The 14,633-nt window shown below is 38.1% G+C and overlaps 2 protein-coding genes across 2 annotated transcripts in view; one reads left to right on the forward strand and one right to left on the reverse strand.

Annotated features, from left to right (window-relative positions):
- Positions 1-74: 74 nt before the first annotated feature.
- Positions 75-6,271, forward strand: rps8b (ribosomal protein S8b). The gene is made up of 6 exons (XM_056463834.1): positions 75-357; positions 789-895; positions 1,420-1,519; positions 2,682-2,857; positions 5,216-5,345; positions 5,720-6,271. Exons 1-6 carry the CDS (start codon positions 354-356, stop codon positions 5,827-5,829), a joined length of 627 nt encoding a protein of 208 aa, XP_056319809.1. The 5' UTR covers positions 75-353; the 3' UTR covers positions 5,830-6,271.
- Positions 6,272-6,996: 725 nt separating this feature from the next.
- Positions 6,997-14,633, reverse strand: part of LOC130233677 (zinc finger protein GLIS1) — a 154,902-nt gene continuing 147,265 nt past the window's right edge. The window contains exons 10-11 of the mRNA XM_056463835.1: positions 13,088-13,246; positions 6,997-9,724 (exon numbers count right to left, since the gene is read on the reverse strand). Coding sequence (XP_056319810.1) covers positions 9,591-9,724; positions 13,088-13,246 — 293 coding nt within the window. The 3' untranslated portion in view covers positions 6,997-9,590. The remainder of the gene's footprint in view (positions 9,725-13,087; positions 13,247-14,633) is intronic.

Genomic DNA, 14,633 nt, shown 5'->3' on the forward strand with positions numbered 1-14,633 from the left:
AGATTGTTTTTTTTAGCCTTCTGCGGTCTAAATTGTTATTTAACAACAGTGACGTGCACTAGATGGCACTGTGTACGTGGGTGTACTGTAGCTTATAAGGAGACAGGCAGTGTGTTGCCCAATCCTTATTTTTCCACCGAGTTTTACCCAAGTTTTGCTTTTGAACAGATCCGTTTTAAATGAAATAAGCGGATGTAACTAAGCGGAACCCACATCCGGAGTGCAACAGCAGCCACCGAAGACACCAAACGAACCTCTTGATAGCGATTTGACAAATTCCTATTTTTAGTTGAGTGGGTTTTGCTTCAATGACCTGGCAACACAAAAACTCGTAGCCTCAAAGCGACCCAGGAATGGGTAAGTATTTACGCAGTTCTGTCAGCATTGTCGACACCGTCTAATACATAAATGTCAGATTATGTTATGGACATATGAACGTGATATAGTGTTTGTGTGTGTGAATAAACAGCACAGGACAGTAGCATAATGGCGGTTTTTCTTGCTAATTGCTAAATATCCAGCACTCGTATCACGCAGCTCAATATCTGCGACAGGTGCAATGCGCAGATACAGCAAAGCGCTTCCTTTTACGATACTGTAAATAACAATAACAACGTCAAGACAAACAGCGAGACTGACTTCATGTAGCCTAAACAGTTTGTAGCTTACATTGAAACAGTAGATGAATAAAACTAATAACTAGGTCTTCTAATAATTTCACTTTATCCAAGCCAAAATGACATTAAACTACATAATCGACAAAATCTGTTGGTGTCTGTTCTCTTCAGGAATCTCCAGGGATCACTGGCACAAGCGTCGTAAAACAGGAGGAAAACGGAAGCCGTACCATAAGAAAAGAAAGTATGAGTTGGGCCGGCCTCCAGCAAACACAAAGGTGCAATACTTTACTCTGGTACACGTTTGTCAAACTCTGGCCACAGCTCTGCATAGTTTTGTTTTGACCCAAACTAATTGAGTCCTTAAGGCTTATTTTAAACCTCCAGGTTCTTGTGTTGAAGTAGGGTTGGAACTAAACTGTGCAGAGTTGCGGTCCTACAGGAACTGAGTTTGACACCCCTGCTCTAGTAGATCTCATTAGGCTACTAAAGTCTCTTTATCTTTAGATCATGGGTCTTAAACTCGATTCCTTGAGGACCGCAGCTCTGCACAGTTTTGTTCCAATCAAACAGCGCTGATTCAACTAATCAAGGTGTTCAAAACTACAGTACTAGAGACTTTTAAGCAGGTGTTAGTTGGAGCTAAACTACGCAGAGCTGCGGCCCTCCAGGAATTGAGTTTGAGACCATTGCTATATATGGATATATACTGTAGAGACGCAATCTACATTACAAAACTGTTTCACACAATATGAACAACAGAATACAAGTAAACATTTGTAATTGTCTTCAAACCTTTTAGATTGGCCCCCGCCGTATTCACACTGTGCGTGTGCGTGGCGGAAATAAGAAATACCGCGCACTTAGGCTGGACAGCGGGAACTTCTCCTGGGGCTCAGAATGTGAGTGAACATCTCTGTCCATCATAACACACCCCTTCCTTCCTTTCTTACATCCAGATTTGACCAACAAGTTCAGTAGGTGTTTTGTTAATAAACAATAATCAAGTGAATAACACATCTAAAAGCTTTATTTAAGCAAACATATTTAAAATGATAGTTCGAAAATGAAAATGTTCATTTCAAACCCGCAGTGAACACAAAAGAAGGTATTTTGAAGAATGCAATATGGATGACAATGGTTATGGGTTTCCAACATCTTCGAAAAATTGTAACTTGGTATGCTTACAATAAACATTTGCTTACATTTTATAATCTTTTAATTAATATGGATGTTTGTTTTTTAGGTTTAATGTCCACACTGTAAAAAAGATCTTGTTGCCTTAAATTGTTTAGTTGAATCAAATTAACTTTTCTTGTCATTTCAACTCTAATCAATCAAACTGATATAAAATGTTAAGTTAAACTTTGAATAACTTAAAAAAAAATTGTTGAAACCTGATTAACTTATTTAAATAAGTTAAAGCAACAAAAATATTTGTTGTCTTGATGTTTTGTAATTCTTTATTTTTTTTGGACAGAATACAAACTGACAAGCTCTGCTGAATGACTTTATTTTTGACCTAAGAAGTCCACTAAAAATGTAAACGATTGCGGTCTGTTGAAGGAGTGACCGAGCTGTCAGCAAACTCACAAACTTCTTATAAAATAGACTGACGGACTGGTTGGTTTTTGGAATGTTTTCCCACCTGTAGCCCTTCCAAATGTCTTGCTAACCAATATTTTTATTGGTTGTCAGGACAATAAGTTTGTGTGTCAGTGCATTTAGAAGTATTAAAACCATGAGATGCTTTTAGACTGAGATCATGGAAGTGGTGCCTGGAAATTTTCTCATAAATTTTGCATGAAGCCTCTGATGTAACTCATTACTGTTTAACAAAACACTTTGCTCGAACAGGGCAAACTGTTGAATCGACCTGTTCTTAAATGTCCGTCTCTTGGGCCGCATGGACATTTTTCAGTTTTACACATGGCGTACATCATGCCATGGGTATTATTTATTCTCTGTAACCAAATCTAAACATGACATTGGTAGAAAAAAAAATCAGACTCTGGAAGTTCTCAGAATTGAAAGCATGTCTAATTTTGTCGTTATAACACACAGGTTGTACTCGCAAGACCAGGATCATTGACGTTGTGTACAATGCCTCCAACAATGAGCTTGTGAGAACCAAGACCTTAGTGAAGAACTGCATTGTTCTGGTGGACAGCGCGCCGTACAGGCAGTGGTATGAAGCCCACTACGCCATTCCTCTGGGCCGCAAGAAAGGAGCGAAGCTGGTAGGTTTCAATTTACAGAGCACAGTATAAATAGATGTGCATGTCTATTTTTAGAGTGCCAGGCGTCTCATGCATACTGCACAGAAATGACAGGAGATTTTCCAAAACCTCAAGCTCTCGTGTGCCATGTTTGGATGGTTGGTTTGGAGTTTGTATTTCCATTTGGAGTTAAGCAACAGAAACTATTGTTTATACAAAGTTGAGCATTGTGTGTGTGTGTGTGCAAAGAAGTAACCAATCGAAATACTGCAGATGCCAAGTGGAATCCTGTAATGCTTTTTCAGTCATGAATGAAATTACTGAAACTGACATTTCATTAGCTACACTGTAAAACATATTCGTAAATTAGCAGTTTTCCGTATTTTGTGATTCCCATTTCTATTTATTTTTTTGTTTATTTCTGCTTTTGAATTGCATTATGGGACTTTATTAATTTTTTCCAACAACTTTTAACCCTGAAAAGTTCAAAGAAGTTACTGTTAACATTTTTAATTTAGAATTTTTAAAGAGATATATTGTCTGGGAGGCAGTGTGATGACGCAGTGGGTAGCGATGTCACCTCACAGCAAGAAGGTTGCTGGTTTGAGCCTGGTTTGTGTTCGTTTGCAATGGATAAGTTGGTGGTTCATTCTGCTGTGGCGACCCCTGAGTAATAAATGGACTAAGCTGAAAAGAAAATGAATTAATGAATATTGTCTGTGTTGGTGTTGTATATGACAGTACTTGTAAAAAACCACGAGTACATTTTTCTGTTATCCTACAGACTTATATAATTTCTTATACATTATATTATTTCAAACTGCGGATCACTTAGTTAACCTGTAGAGTTAAATTTTCATCATTAAAAGTCGGCAGAGGAGAGATCAAGGTCCCATAATGCAATTCACAACCGTAAATAAACTTAAAACACTTGTGAATCACAAAATACAGAAACGGTTAATTAACAGATATTTTGTTTAGAGTGTGTGTATTAGTTATGTGAATTTCAAAAATCAATGACATGATTTGAATTTTAAAATAACAACTATAGAAAAAGCACATCTGGCTACTGCTAGACAGAAAATTAACAATGAAAAAAAAAAGTTAGGTATAAACGGAGGTTGGAACCAGCTCCAAATGGGTGATACTTGGGCTATAAGTGGGCTGTACAAAACACCTCTTGGGGCTTTTAATTCATTTATTTAATGTCTTGTATTATTATACTTTGCCGGCAGCTAGTATGCTCTCTGCAACTCTCACATGGTCGCCCACTGAAGCCGAGCAGGGCTGCGCCCGGTCATTACCTGGATGGGACACCACATGGGAAAGCTAAGTTGCTGCGGGAACTGGTGTTAGTTAGACCAGCAGGGGGCGCCCAACCTGTGGTCTGTGTGGGTCCTAATTCCCCAATATAGTGAAAGGGAGTCTATACTGCTCAGTGAGCACTGTCTTTCGGATGAGATGTTAAACTAAGGTCCTGACTCTCTGTGGTCGTTAAAAAAAATGTCCTTTGAAAAAGATTAGGGGTTTAACTCTGGCATCCTGGCCAAATTTGCCCTCTGGCCTCTATCCATCATGGCCTCCTAACCATCCCCATATCATAATTGACTTCATCACTCTGTCTCCTCTCCACCAATCAGCTGGTGTGCCGTCTGGGGCAATATGGCTACCGTCGTGTCATCCAGGTGGATGCTGCACACTGGTGGTGGATGAGAAGATTCCCCCAAAAAATGTGTAAAGGGCTATATAAATGTAAGGAATTATTATTATACTTTGCGCCTACACCAACCCAAAGCTGACCCTATTCAATAATGGAAAAAAAAACATTAGTTATCGTTGTACAGCATAACAAATATGACACTATATCAGGGCCATTGTCCTGCATAGTTTAGCTTTAAATTGCCTCAACATACCTGCCAGGACATTTCTAGCAAATCTACTAAGAGCTTGATTAGCTAGCCCAGATGTGTCTGAATAGGGTTGGATTTAAACTATGCAATGATCGAGTTTGGGCACCCTTGCTTCAAGCCTTTACCCAACCTACCTGTGGTATAAGTTCCTCCTACTTGGAGGTCTCCGGGCTGCAGGGATATATACTTGGAACAAACAAAGCCCAAAAAACTGGTTAAACTAAAAATCAGCCACCCTTGCACACAGTGAAGTGAACTGAAGGAGTACGAATACCAAAGAAAAGTGTGAAATGTTTGTATAAAATATTTTCAATAATCGCTTTCTATTTCTTTGCTTGTTCGATTTTTGTGATCAAATACTGGTTGACAAAATGTTTTCCAGATAAACCTTCTCAGAGCTTGTAATAAAGAGAAATGCTGACTGATTGCCTTTATACATGCACATGTAGCCTATATTCTCATCCTTCAGACTCCAGAAGAGGAGGAGATCTTGAACAAGAAGCGCTCAAAGAAGGTTCAGAAGAAGATTGAGGGACGCAGGAAGAAGAGCAAGATCAGCAGTTTGCTGGAGGAGCAGTTTTTGCAGGGCAAGCTTCTCGGTCAGTTTCCCTGCATGAATCTTGGGAATGACACTCATAATTTTTCTAAATTGACCGTTGGGAAAAGTTGTTTTCAACAGCAAAAGCTTGAGTCCAAGTGCATTCACTCCACAGTCCAAAGCAAATAAACAACAGTACGTGTCCTAATCCTCACTGACTGATTTAGTAATAGTCACAGGATGTTCTGATTTTAGGATGATTTGAGGCATGCCTATTACAACAAGAAACACACACCATTAGCATGTTACGCTGTCTTACACTCATGTTTCATATTTCTGTGTTGTACAAAACGTACAAATGACTAATCTTAGTTTAGTCAGTAGAAGTGTCCCAAGCTTCTGTCTTGTTTTTAACGTTGTTGTTTTTTTTCTCAGCTTGTATTGCGTCCAGGCCTGGCCAGTGTGGCAGAGCAGACGGATACATCCTGGAGGGGAAAGAGTTGGAGTTTTACCTCCGCAAGATCAAGGCCAAGAAAGGCAAATAGACTCCAGCAATATAACCTGGGCTCCATCGTAAGATCATTTATGGCTGAAAATGACTGCAAGAATGTGAAAAATGACTTGTATTGTGAAATAGTCTTATATTTCTTAAGCTAAAATTTAAGCTAATTAATTTCCCTCAAATATTGCATTTTGCACAATATAAAACCTTCAGCACTTTTACTCACAAACAGCACTTTCATGTTACCATTTATTTAATCTTTATTCCTTTTTTATGTCAGATTTCACTAAACTAAAGTATTTTTTTTTTCTAAATTAAGTTAAATAATACATTTCGAATGAAAATAAAATGAGTAATTCTTGAATGTGGGTCAAAGAGAATAACCCAATTTGATTTGATGTCAAAATTAAATTAATTTTTGTGAATTATGCATGTTGAAAGTAAACGCGCACACACACACATACATATATATATACTTACTGCGATAGATAGACAGACAGACAGATAGATAGACAGGACTGTAGTAAACAAAAAAGTTTTTCAAACTTTTCCTAATACGAGTGTTGTTTGATCGTTTCAGGACAACTTTGAGGAAAGGTTTTGATCTACTTCATATGTTGATCATTGTATATACATCTCACTACATTTATCAATTATAATATTTTAAATTAAAATCATTTTGCTGAAAGCATTTATGATTTACATTATTTTAACAGGACAAATTATGTACAAACAACCCATATTTGACTTTTAACTTTTAAGAACCTAACTTTTGACTGTGACCCATGCAAATGATTCATAATCCATAATAAATTTATTTGATTGTCTTTAGTGTTGTCTTTAACTTAAGAGAGGTGCTTCTGAGTGTAGAGCCCTGAATAAATGTATAAAATGTATCACTTTACACTGTTAAAGTGTTTTATTTGCTATGATCTCCTTTGTTTGTGATATTTAGCAAATTTTGGACACGTGTGTAGGTTGACATGTTTATTATCCTCCAAAAGGGGGCAGTGTCTACCTAACAATAGTTTCCTAAATGTTTTTTTTCCCTGTTCAGTCTATCATGACAGCTTCTAAGAAACCTTTTTAGGGAACATACGCAAATCATTTCCAACTGAAGCTCTCTGTATATTTTATAGTACTTAAACTGAGCTTAATGATATTTATTTATGAGCAACATAAGTACAATGATGAGCACCAGACTGCAATATTCAAGAGTCATTTATTTTTTCAGAGATCGAGAGACTGACATAATTATTAATATTAAACAAAAACTGTACATTTTATACATACGCTGAAAGTGTGGTAGATATTAAAGCCATCAACCGTTACAAAATAAAGAACTCTGTTTATCTGGGATGATGACAACCGAATGACAAAGCAATACAAACATTTGCAAACATTCACTGACAAAACACAGCAACACTAAATAATTGTTTCCAACACAATGAGAGAACGAGAGCTGGGAGAGGGAAATGTGGATCTCATCACTGATGAGCACAGATGCGGCCGTTCTGAAGTTTTGTTCAAACCCTTCCAGGGTCACAATTAGATCAGCGCTGACCAGCTGGATTTATTAAGACTAGCGATGTCGTGATGACGACAAGCCAGAATTCAGGGGACTGTCAACATCCCAGTGGGCACCTTGTTACAAAAACAAGTCAAAAATGCAAATCTATTTGATGTCAATTGACTACCATTATGTCAATACGACATCAAATTAGCATTAAAAAAAAAATAGATTACTGGACTGTCCTGGATTTTTTTTTTTTTTACAAAACTTAATGTTAATCTGTGATTGAAGCTTTCAGATGAATAAAACCTTTCTTATACTTTTTGTATCATTATTTTGGTGGTCAATGTCAAGAGTTTGACATCAAACCGATTTGCGTTTTTGACATCATTGCTGATGTCGATTTGATGCTGTTTTGACATCAAGGTGCCTACTGAGATATCTTTGAGAACACTGTGGGAAAAAAAAGTGCAATTTCATCCTACAAATAAACACCAAGCTCTCATGATTGACCATTCGGTGTGGTGGAGCAGCAGCTTTTTGTTTAATGGAGGAAACTGATAATATTTCAGTCCACTGAGGGGTTTTAATCCAACAAGGCTTTAAATACCGTGCATCAGGAAAATATTCATAGCGCTTTACTTTTTCCACATTTTGTTTTGTTACAGCCTTATTCCAAACTGGATTAAATGAATTTATTTCCTTAAATTCTACACACAATATCCCATAATGACAATGTGAAAAAAGATTTTCTTTAAAATTCACAGCTTTGCTCAATACTTTGTTGATGCACCTTTGGCAGCAATTACAGCCTCAAGTCTTTTTGAATATGATGCCAATATGAGCTTGGCACACCTGTCTTTGGGAATTTTTGCCCATTTCTCTTTACAGCACCTCATGAGCTCTATCAGGTTGGATGGGAAGTGACAGTGTACAGCCATTTTCAGATCTCTCCAGAGATGTTTAATAGTATTTAGGTTTGGGCTCTGGCTGGGCCACTCAAGAACATTCACAGAGTTGTTGTGAAGCCACTACATTGATATTTGGCGGTGTGGTCATTGTCCTGCTGGAAGATGAACCATCGCCCCAGTCTGAGGTCAAGAGCACTCTGAAGCAGGTTTTCATTCAGGATGTCTCTGTACATTGCTGCATTCATCTTTCCCTCTATGCTGACTAGTCTTTCAGTTCCTGCTGAAAAACATCCCCACAGCATGATGCTGCCACCACCATGCTTCACTGTAGGGATGATATTAGCCTGGTGATGAGCAGTGCCTGGTCTTCTCCATACTTAACGCCTGACATTTACTCCAAAGCGTTCAATTTTAGTCTCATCAGACCAGAGAATTTTGTTTCTTATGGTCTGAGAGTCCTTCAGATGCCTTTTGACAAATTCCAGGTGGCGAGTGTCTTCCGTCTGGCCACTCTATCATACAGGTCTGGTGGATTGCTGCACAGATGGTTGTCCATCTGTAAGGTTCTCCTCTCTCCACAGAAGAATGCTGGAACTCAGACAAAGTGACCATCGGGTTATTGATCACCTTTCTGACTTAGGCCCTTCTCCCCCGATCACTCAGCTTATATGACCGGCCAGCTTTAGGAAGAGTTCTGGTGGTTCCAAACATCTTCCACTTACGGATGATGGAGGCCACTGTGCTCATTGGAACTTTCAGAGCAGCAGATATTTTTCTGTAACCTTCACCAGCCTTGTGCCTCGAGACGATCCTGCCTTGGAGGTCTACAGACAATTCCTTTGTTTCATGCTTGGTTTGTGCTTTGACATGCACTGTCAACCCTGGGACCTTATACAGACAGGTGTATGCCTTTTCAAACCATGTCCAATCAACTGAATTTACCACAGGTGAACTCCAATTAAGCTGCTGAAACATCTCAAGAATGGTCAGTGAAAACAGAATGTACCTGAGCTCAATTTAGAGCTTCACGACAAACGTTGTGAATCCTTCTGTACATGTGATTTTTCAGCTTTTTTATTTTTAATAAATTTGCAACAATTAAAAAAAAAATCTTTTTTCACATTGTCATTATGGTGTATTGTGTGTAGAGTTTTGAGAAAATAAATGAATTTAATACACTTTGGAATAAGGCTGTAACAAAAAAATATGGGAAAAGTTAAGCGCTATGAATACTTTCTGGATGCACTGCACAATCAACAACAAAGACGAATGCTGAAGAAACTGAGACGGGTTGAAACTGCATAGATGAAAGTAGAATAAAAAAAGAGCGTTTGGTCTAAAAGAAGACATTAGTGTTGATGGTGGACAGGTGAGCTGGCTCTACGTCTCTGTGTACACTGATGACATTTGGCTCAAGCCGCGATCAAAGCCGCCCACCTGGAAGAAGACACTCTCCTCGGTGCCCGGCGAGAACTGGCAACCTGACCCTATGATGTCCGGCACCAAGCTGAAACCTGAATTAACCAAAGAAAAGAAAAAAGCGTCATACTTTCATTAAAATCAGAAAACATACAATGTAAAAAGATTTGGTCACACTATTTTGATGGTCCTTTTGAGTCTACTAATACTTAAATGAACCATCAAAATAAAGTGTTAACAAAGATTTTTCTAAACTTCACGACAATCTTTTTGTTAATTTACCTTAATCAGGTTTCAACTAATTTTGATTTATTTACTTAAAGTTTACTATAATATTTTTAGTCAGTTTGACACGACTAGAAAAGTTCATTTGATTCAACTAAAATATTTAGGTACCAAGAATTTTTTTTTACAAGCTATGTAAGTACATTTATACATATGTAAGAAAATAGACAATACAAATTCATCCAGTTAGCTTGTCAGTGCACCTGTTTATTTTATGCTTATTTTATCCCATTTATTTTATGCTTTTGCATTATGGGACCTTGGTCTTAATTCCAACAATAAGAATTTTGGAAATAAAAAAAAAAAGTGACTTTTATTAACATTTTTAATAGTTTAATGTTAAATATTGTCTGAGTTGGTGTTGTACATTACAAAAACATTGTAACTGTTTAACTGCCAGTACACTTATTTAACAGACATTTTTCTCTATACATTATTATTAATATTTCAAACTACTAAAATGTCAATAAAAGTCCCTTTGTTAAACTGTAGAGTTGAATTTTTAACACCAAAAGTCGACAGAGCAGAGATCAACATCCCATAATGCAATTCACAACTGTAAATAAGTGGAAAACATTTAAAAACACAAATTATGGAAACTGGATTTTAATACATTTACGTTCCAATTATGCTACTAATATTGACCTTTGAAGAGAAGATCATTTTAAAGGGACCGGGTCAATTTTGAATGCTCATTTAATATTTAAAAAATATATAAAATATAATAAAAAATAAATGGTATTTTCAATAGTGACACCCATTTAAGGGATAGTTCACTCAAAAATGCTAATTCTGCCATGATTTACTCATCCTTTCAAACCTGTCTTTTGTTGAACACAAAGGAAGATATTCTGAAAAATGTCTGAAAAACAGCCATTGTATTTTTATTCCTACAATGGATGTCAATGATTCAAACATTCTTCAAAATATCTTGTTTTGTGTTCAACAGAAGAAAAAATCCATAAAAGTTTAAGTAAATGGTGAGGAAATTTAAATTTTTGGATAAACAATCCCATTAAGTATTCAGTATTCATTTTTTGTATACGCTGAGACACATACAAACCTGAACCCTTTACCACTATAAAGAACCTTAGAAAGTTCTATGAATGTTAAAGTTTCTTCAGGGAACTGTCAATGCCAAAATACACTCTCTGGCCACTTTATTAGGTACACCTTAAGGCTGATTTATACTTCTGCGTCAAGCGTTTCGGAAGTGTATTGCAGAGCAACAGAAACAGCGTGCAGAAGTATAAATGCACGCCTACGTGCAAGGCTTGCGCCGTATGTCATGCTGATAACTTGACGCAGAACTATAAACCAGGCTTTACTAGTACCGGGTTGGACCCCATTTTGCTACGGCGCAGCCTACACGTGGACGCATAGCCCTCGCTGTGGCCGTCGGCGTCGCTGACTCACACCTCTCAAAACATTTAACTACATGTCGCAACGACGCATAGCGCAAGCTCTGTGATTGGCCGGCTTTGTAGCGCTGACCAGTGTGGGCGAGACAGAGAGCCGCACGAGCCCGATGGAGCGACTATTTACAGGTGTCAAGTCTCGTAAAGGAGCTCCGAATGGAAAGTTTTGTTTTGTGTTTACCTCATGGTTAAAGTTGTTGCACGACCGCCGGTTCCTGCCTCAAAATGAGCAAGTTTGAACCACTTGTACATTAAGGAAGCGTTTAGAAAAAACAAAACACCAGCGGAGAAACTCGACACAGAGGAACACAAACACCTCACTGCCAACTAGCGTTATTGCAGAGGAACAGAAACAGCGCACAGAAATATAAATGCACAGCTACGCGCGTTGCATGTGCCATGGGTCACGCCGATCACTTGACGCAGAAGTATAAACCAGGCTTTAATCCTTCATGGAATAGATTCAACAAGGTGCTGGAAATATTCCTCAGAGATTTTGGTTCATATTGACATGATAGCATTACACAGTTGCTGCAGATTTGTCTGCTGCACATCCATGATACGAATCTCCCTTTCTACCACAAACGAAGGTGCTCTATTGGATTAGGATCTGGTGACTGTGGAGGACATTTGAGTATAGTGAACTTATATTCAAAAAAACAGTCTGCAAGGATTTGCACTTTATGACATGGTGCGTTATACTGCTTGAAGTAACCATCAGAAGATGGGTACACTGTGGTCATAAAGGTATGGACATGGTCAGCAACAATACTCTGGTAGGCTGTGGTGTTGACAGTTGACACGACTCAATTGGTACTAATGAGTCTAAAGTGTGCCAGGAAAATATCCCCCACACATTACACCACCACCACCATTGAATTGTAGCCTGAGTTTCCTGTTCTTAGCTGACAGGAGTGGCACCCGGTGTGGTCTGTTGATGTAGCCGATCCGCCTCAAGGTTTGGCATGCTGTGCATTCAGAGATGCTCTTCTGCATACCTCGGTTGTAACGAGTGTTTGTTTGAATGACTGTTGCCTTTCTATCAGCTCGAACTGTCTGGCCATTCTCCTCTGACATCTGGCATCAACAAGGTATTTGCAACCACAGAACTGCCGCTCACTGTATATTTTCTCTTTTTTTAGACCATTCTCTGTAAACCCTAGAGATGGTTGTGTGTGAAAATCCAGGTAGATCAGCAGTTTCTGAAATACTCAGACCAGCCCGTCTGGCACCAACAACCATGCCACGTTCAAAGTCCCTTTAATCCCCTTTCTTCCCTATTCTGATGCTCGGTTTGAACTGCAGCAGATCATTTTGACCATGTCTACATGCCTAAATGCCCTGAGTTGCTGCCATGTGATTGGCTGATTAGAAATTTGCGTTTACGAGCAGTTGGACAGGTGTACCTAATAAAGTGGCCAGTAAGTGTAGATTCATACAGGTAAAATAGGCTTTTCAGCGCATTCAATTTTCAACAATTCAAATAATTAATTTTTAATAACAACCCACATAAAAATCTGATGTATAGCAATATATGCAAAATACATATGACATACGAGTTTATATTTCGATTACACATACAGTATGTAAAAAGTGTCATATACGCAACATGTATTTCAAAATATTGAAAACATTTGCAGTGTGTGTGTGTGTGTGTGTGTGTGTGTGTGTGTGTGTGTGTGTGTGTGTGTGTGTGTGTGTGTGTGTGTGTGTGTGTGTGTGTGTGTGTGTGTGTGTGTGTGTGTGTGTGTGTACCTGTGGAGGAGGTGCTGGTGGAGCAGCTCATGTGAAAACCATTGTGTGGGTTTGGGTTGAAATTGTGCGACTCTGCAGGTTGATGGCCGCCGCCGATGGACTGATCCATTCTGTAGCTGTCACCAAAATGAAAACAGCTCTGGAAGTTTCCACGATAATCTGCAAACACACACATAAACACAATATAAAAACATCTCATTTGAAAGTGGATTTACTATAGGTTCAAAGCTTTGGATAACTCTTAAACAAAGGCATGTGTTTATTCCTGTTTCTCAGGAAGTGTTCAACAAGTAGTCTCTTTCAGATGTAGTTTACACATGTGCATCTGTGTCCTGACAACTGAGCGTTTCTCCTTCAGAGCAGCTCTTTTGACAGACAGCTGAGTTGTTTTGGACTGGCTGGTTTTAGTGTGAGAAGTTTCCTCTTGTGGTTCCAGGCCACATGTTCTGGCTAATGCAGAGCACAGCGGAGACTACGCCAGTTCACATACTGATACTTTCTCTGACAGCAGATACTCATGTGTGGATATTTTTGAACTGTCTAATCAAACAGGTCAGACGTAAAGCTAGGAGATGGATGCTGAGAGAATTCACTCTTAGCAATCAGTCATCGCCATTAATATTGTCTCACAACTGAAGTCAAAATAAAATCGAAATTGACAATTTTGACCCAGGACTACAAATTCTTAGTTTAGACAACCCAGCAGTCACAGTACGTCAACATGACATTTGATTGTTGTACCCCAATGTCATGGGGATGTTGCATTTTGTTTGGAAACGAAAATCGGGTTGATGTCAAAACTCAACGTTAGGCTGACATCAATGTCCAACGTCCAACCTAAAAACAATCAAATATGAACACCTAATGATGTAACAGCTTGTGTGGTCATTACCACTGTGTCATCTATCAGACATTAGATTTTGGTTGCCATACCTAATGAATAAATGTCAGTATTTGATGTCAATATGACGTTGGTTTAAGATGTTGGCTCGATGTTGGTTTTGGTTATTTTCTAACACAACCTAAAGTCAACCAAATATCAACATCATTTGACTTCATTATTGGACATCAGAATAACATCCTGAGATGCTGGCTAGACATTGAATTTTGGTTACCTGACGTCACAACCTAAATCTAGGCTAATTTTAACATGTTATGATGTTGTGTGCCTGCTGGGAAGTGGCATTTTTAAGTAAAGACATCAACTGAAATCTTAATAAAAAGCTTTTCATTTATATATACTTTGACCAATATAGTACTATTTGAAAATCTAGGATCAGAGGGTTCAAACTAATAAAAAATAAATAAATATGAAAATCCCCTTTACAGTTGTCTAAATAAAGTTCTTTGCCATGCACACTACTAATCAGTTTTGAGATATATGTATATATAGTATAGTAGGACAACTTACCAAATATGTTCATGGAAAATGATCTTTGGTTTCACAGAACAATCATTTTTAGCATTAAAATAATTACTATTTTGAACCATTTAATGTATTTTTGGCTATTTTCAAAATATACATGTGCATCAAAAGTCTGGTCAT

Source organism: Danio aesculapii, chromosome 8, assembly GCF_903798145.1.
Source record: "Danio aesculapii chromosome 8, fDanAes4.1, whole genome shotgun sequence".
Taxonomy (NCBI): domain Eukaryota; kingdom Metazoa; phylum Chordata; class Actinopteri; order Cypriniformes; family Danionidae; genus Danio; species Danio aesculapii.

Bases quoted from the DNA above. Each gene is read 5' to 3' on its own strand.
- rps8b (XM_056463834.1), top strand. The intron at 896-1,419 runs GTGCAATACTTT...CAAACCTTTTAG, and splicing joins GGCCTCCAGCAAACACAAAG to ATTGGCCCCCGCCGTATTCA. The intron at 2,858-5,215 runs GTAGGTTTCAAT...CTCATCCTTCAG, and splicing joins GCAAGAAAGGAGCGAAGCTG to ACTCCAGAAGAGGAGGAGAT.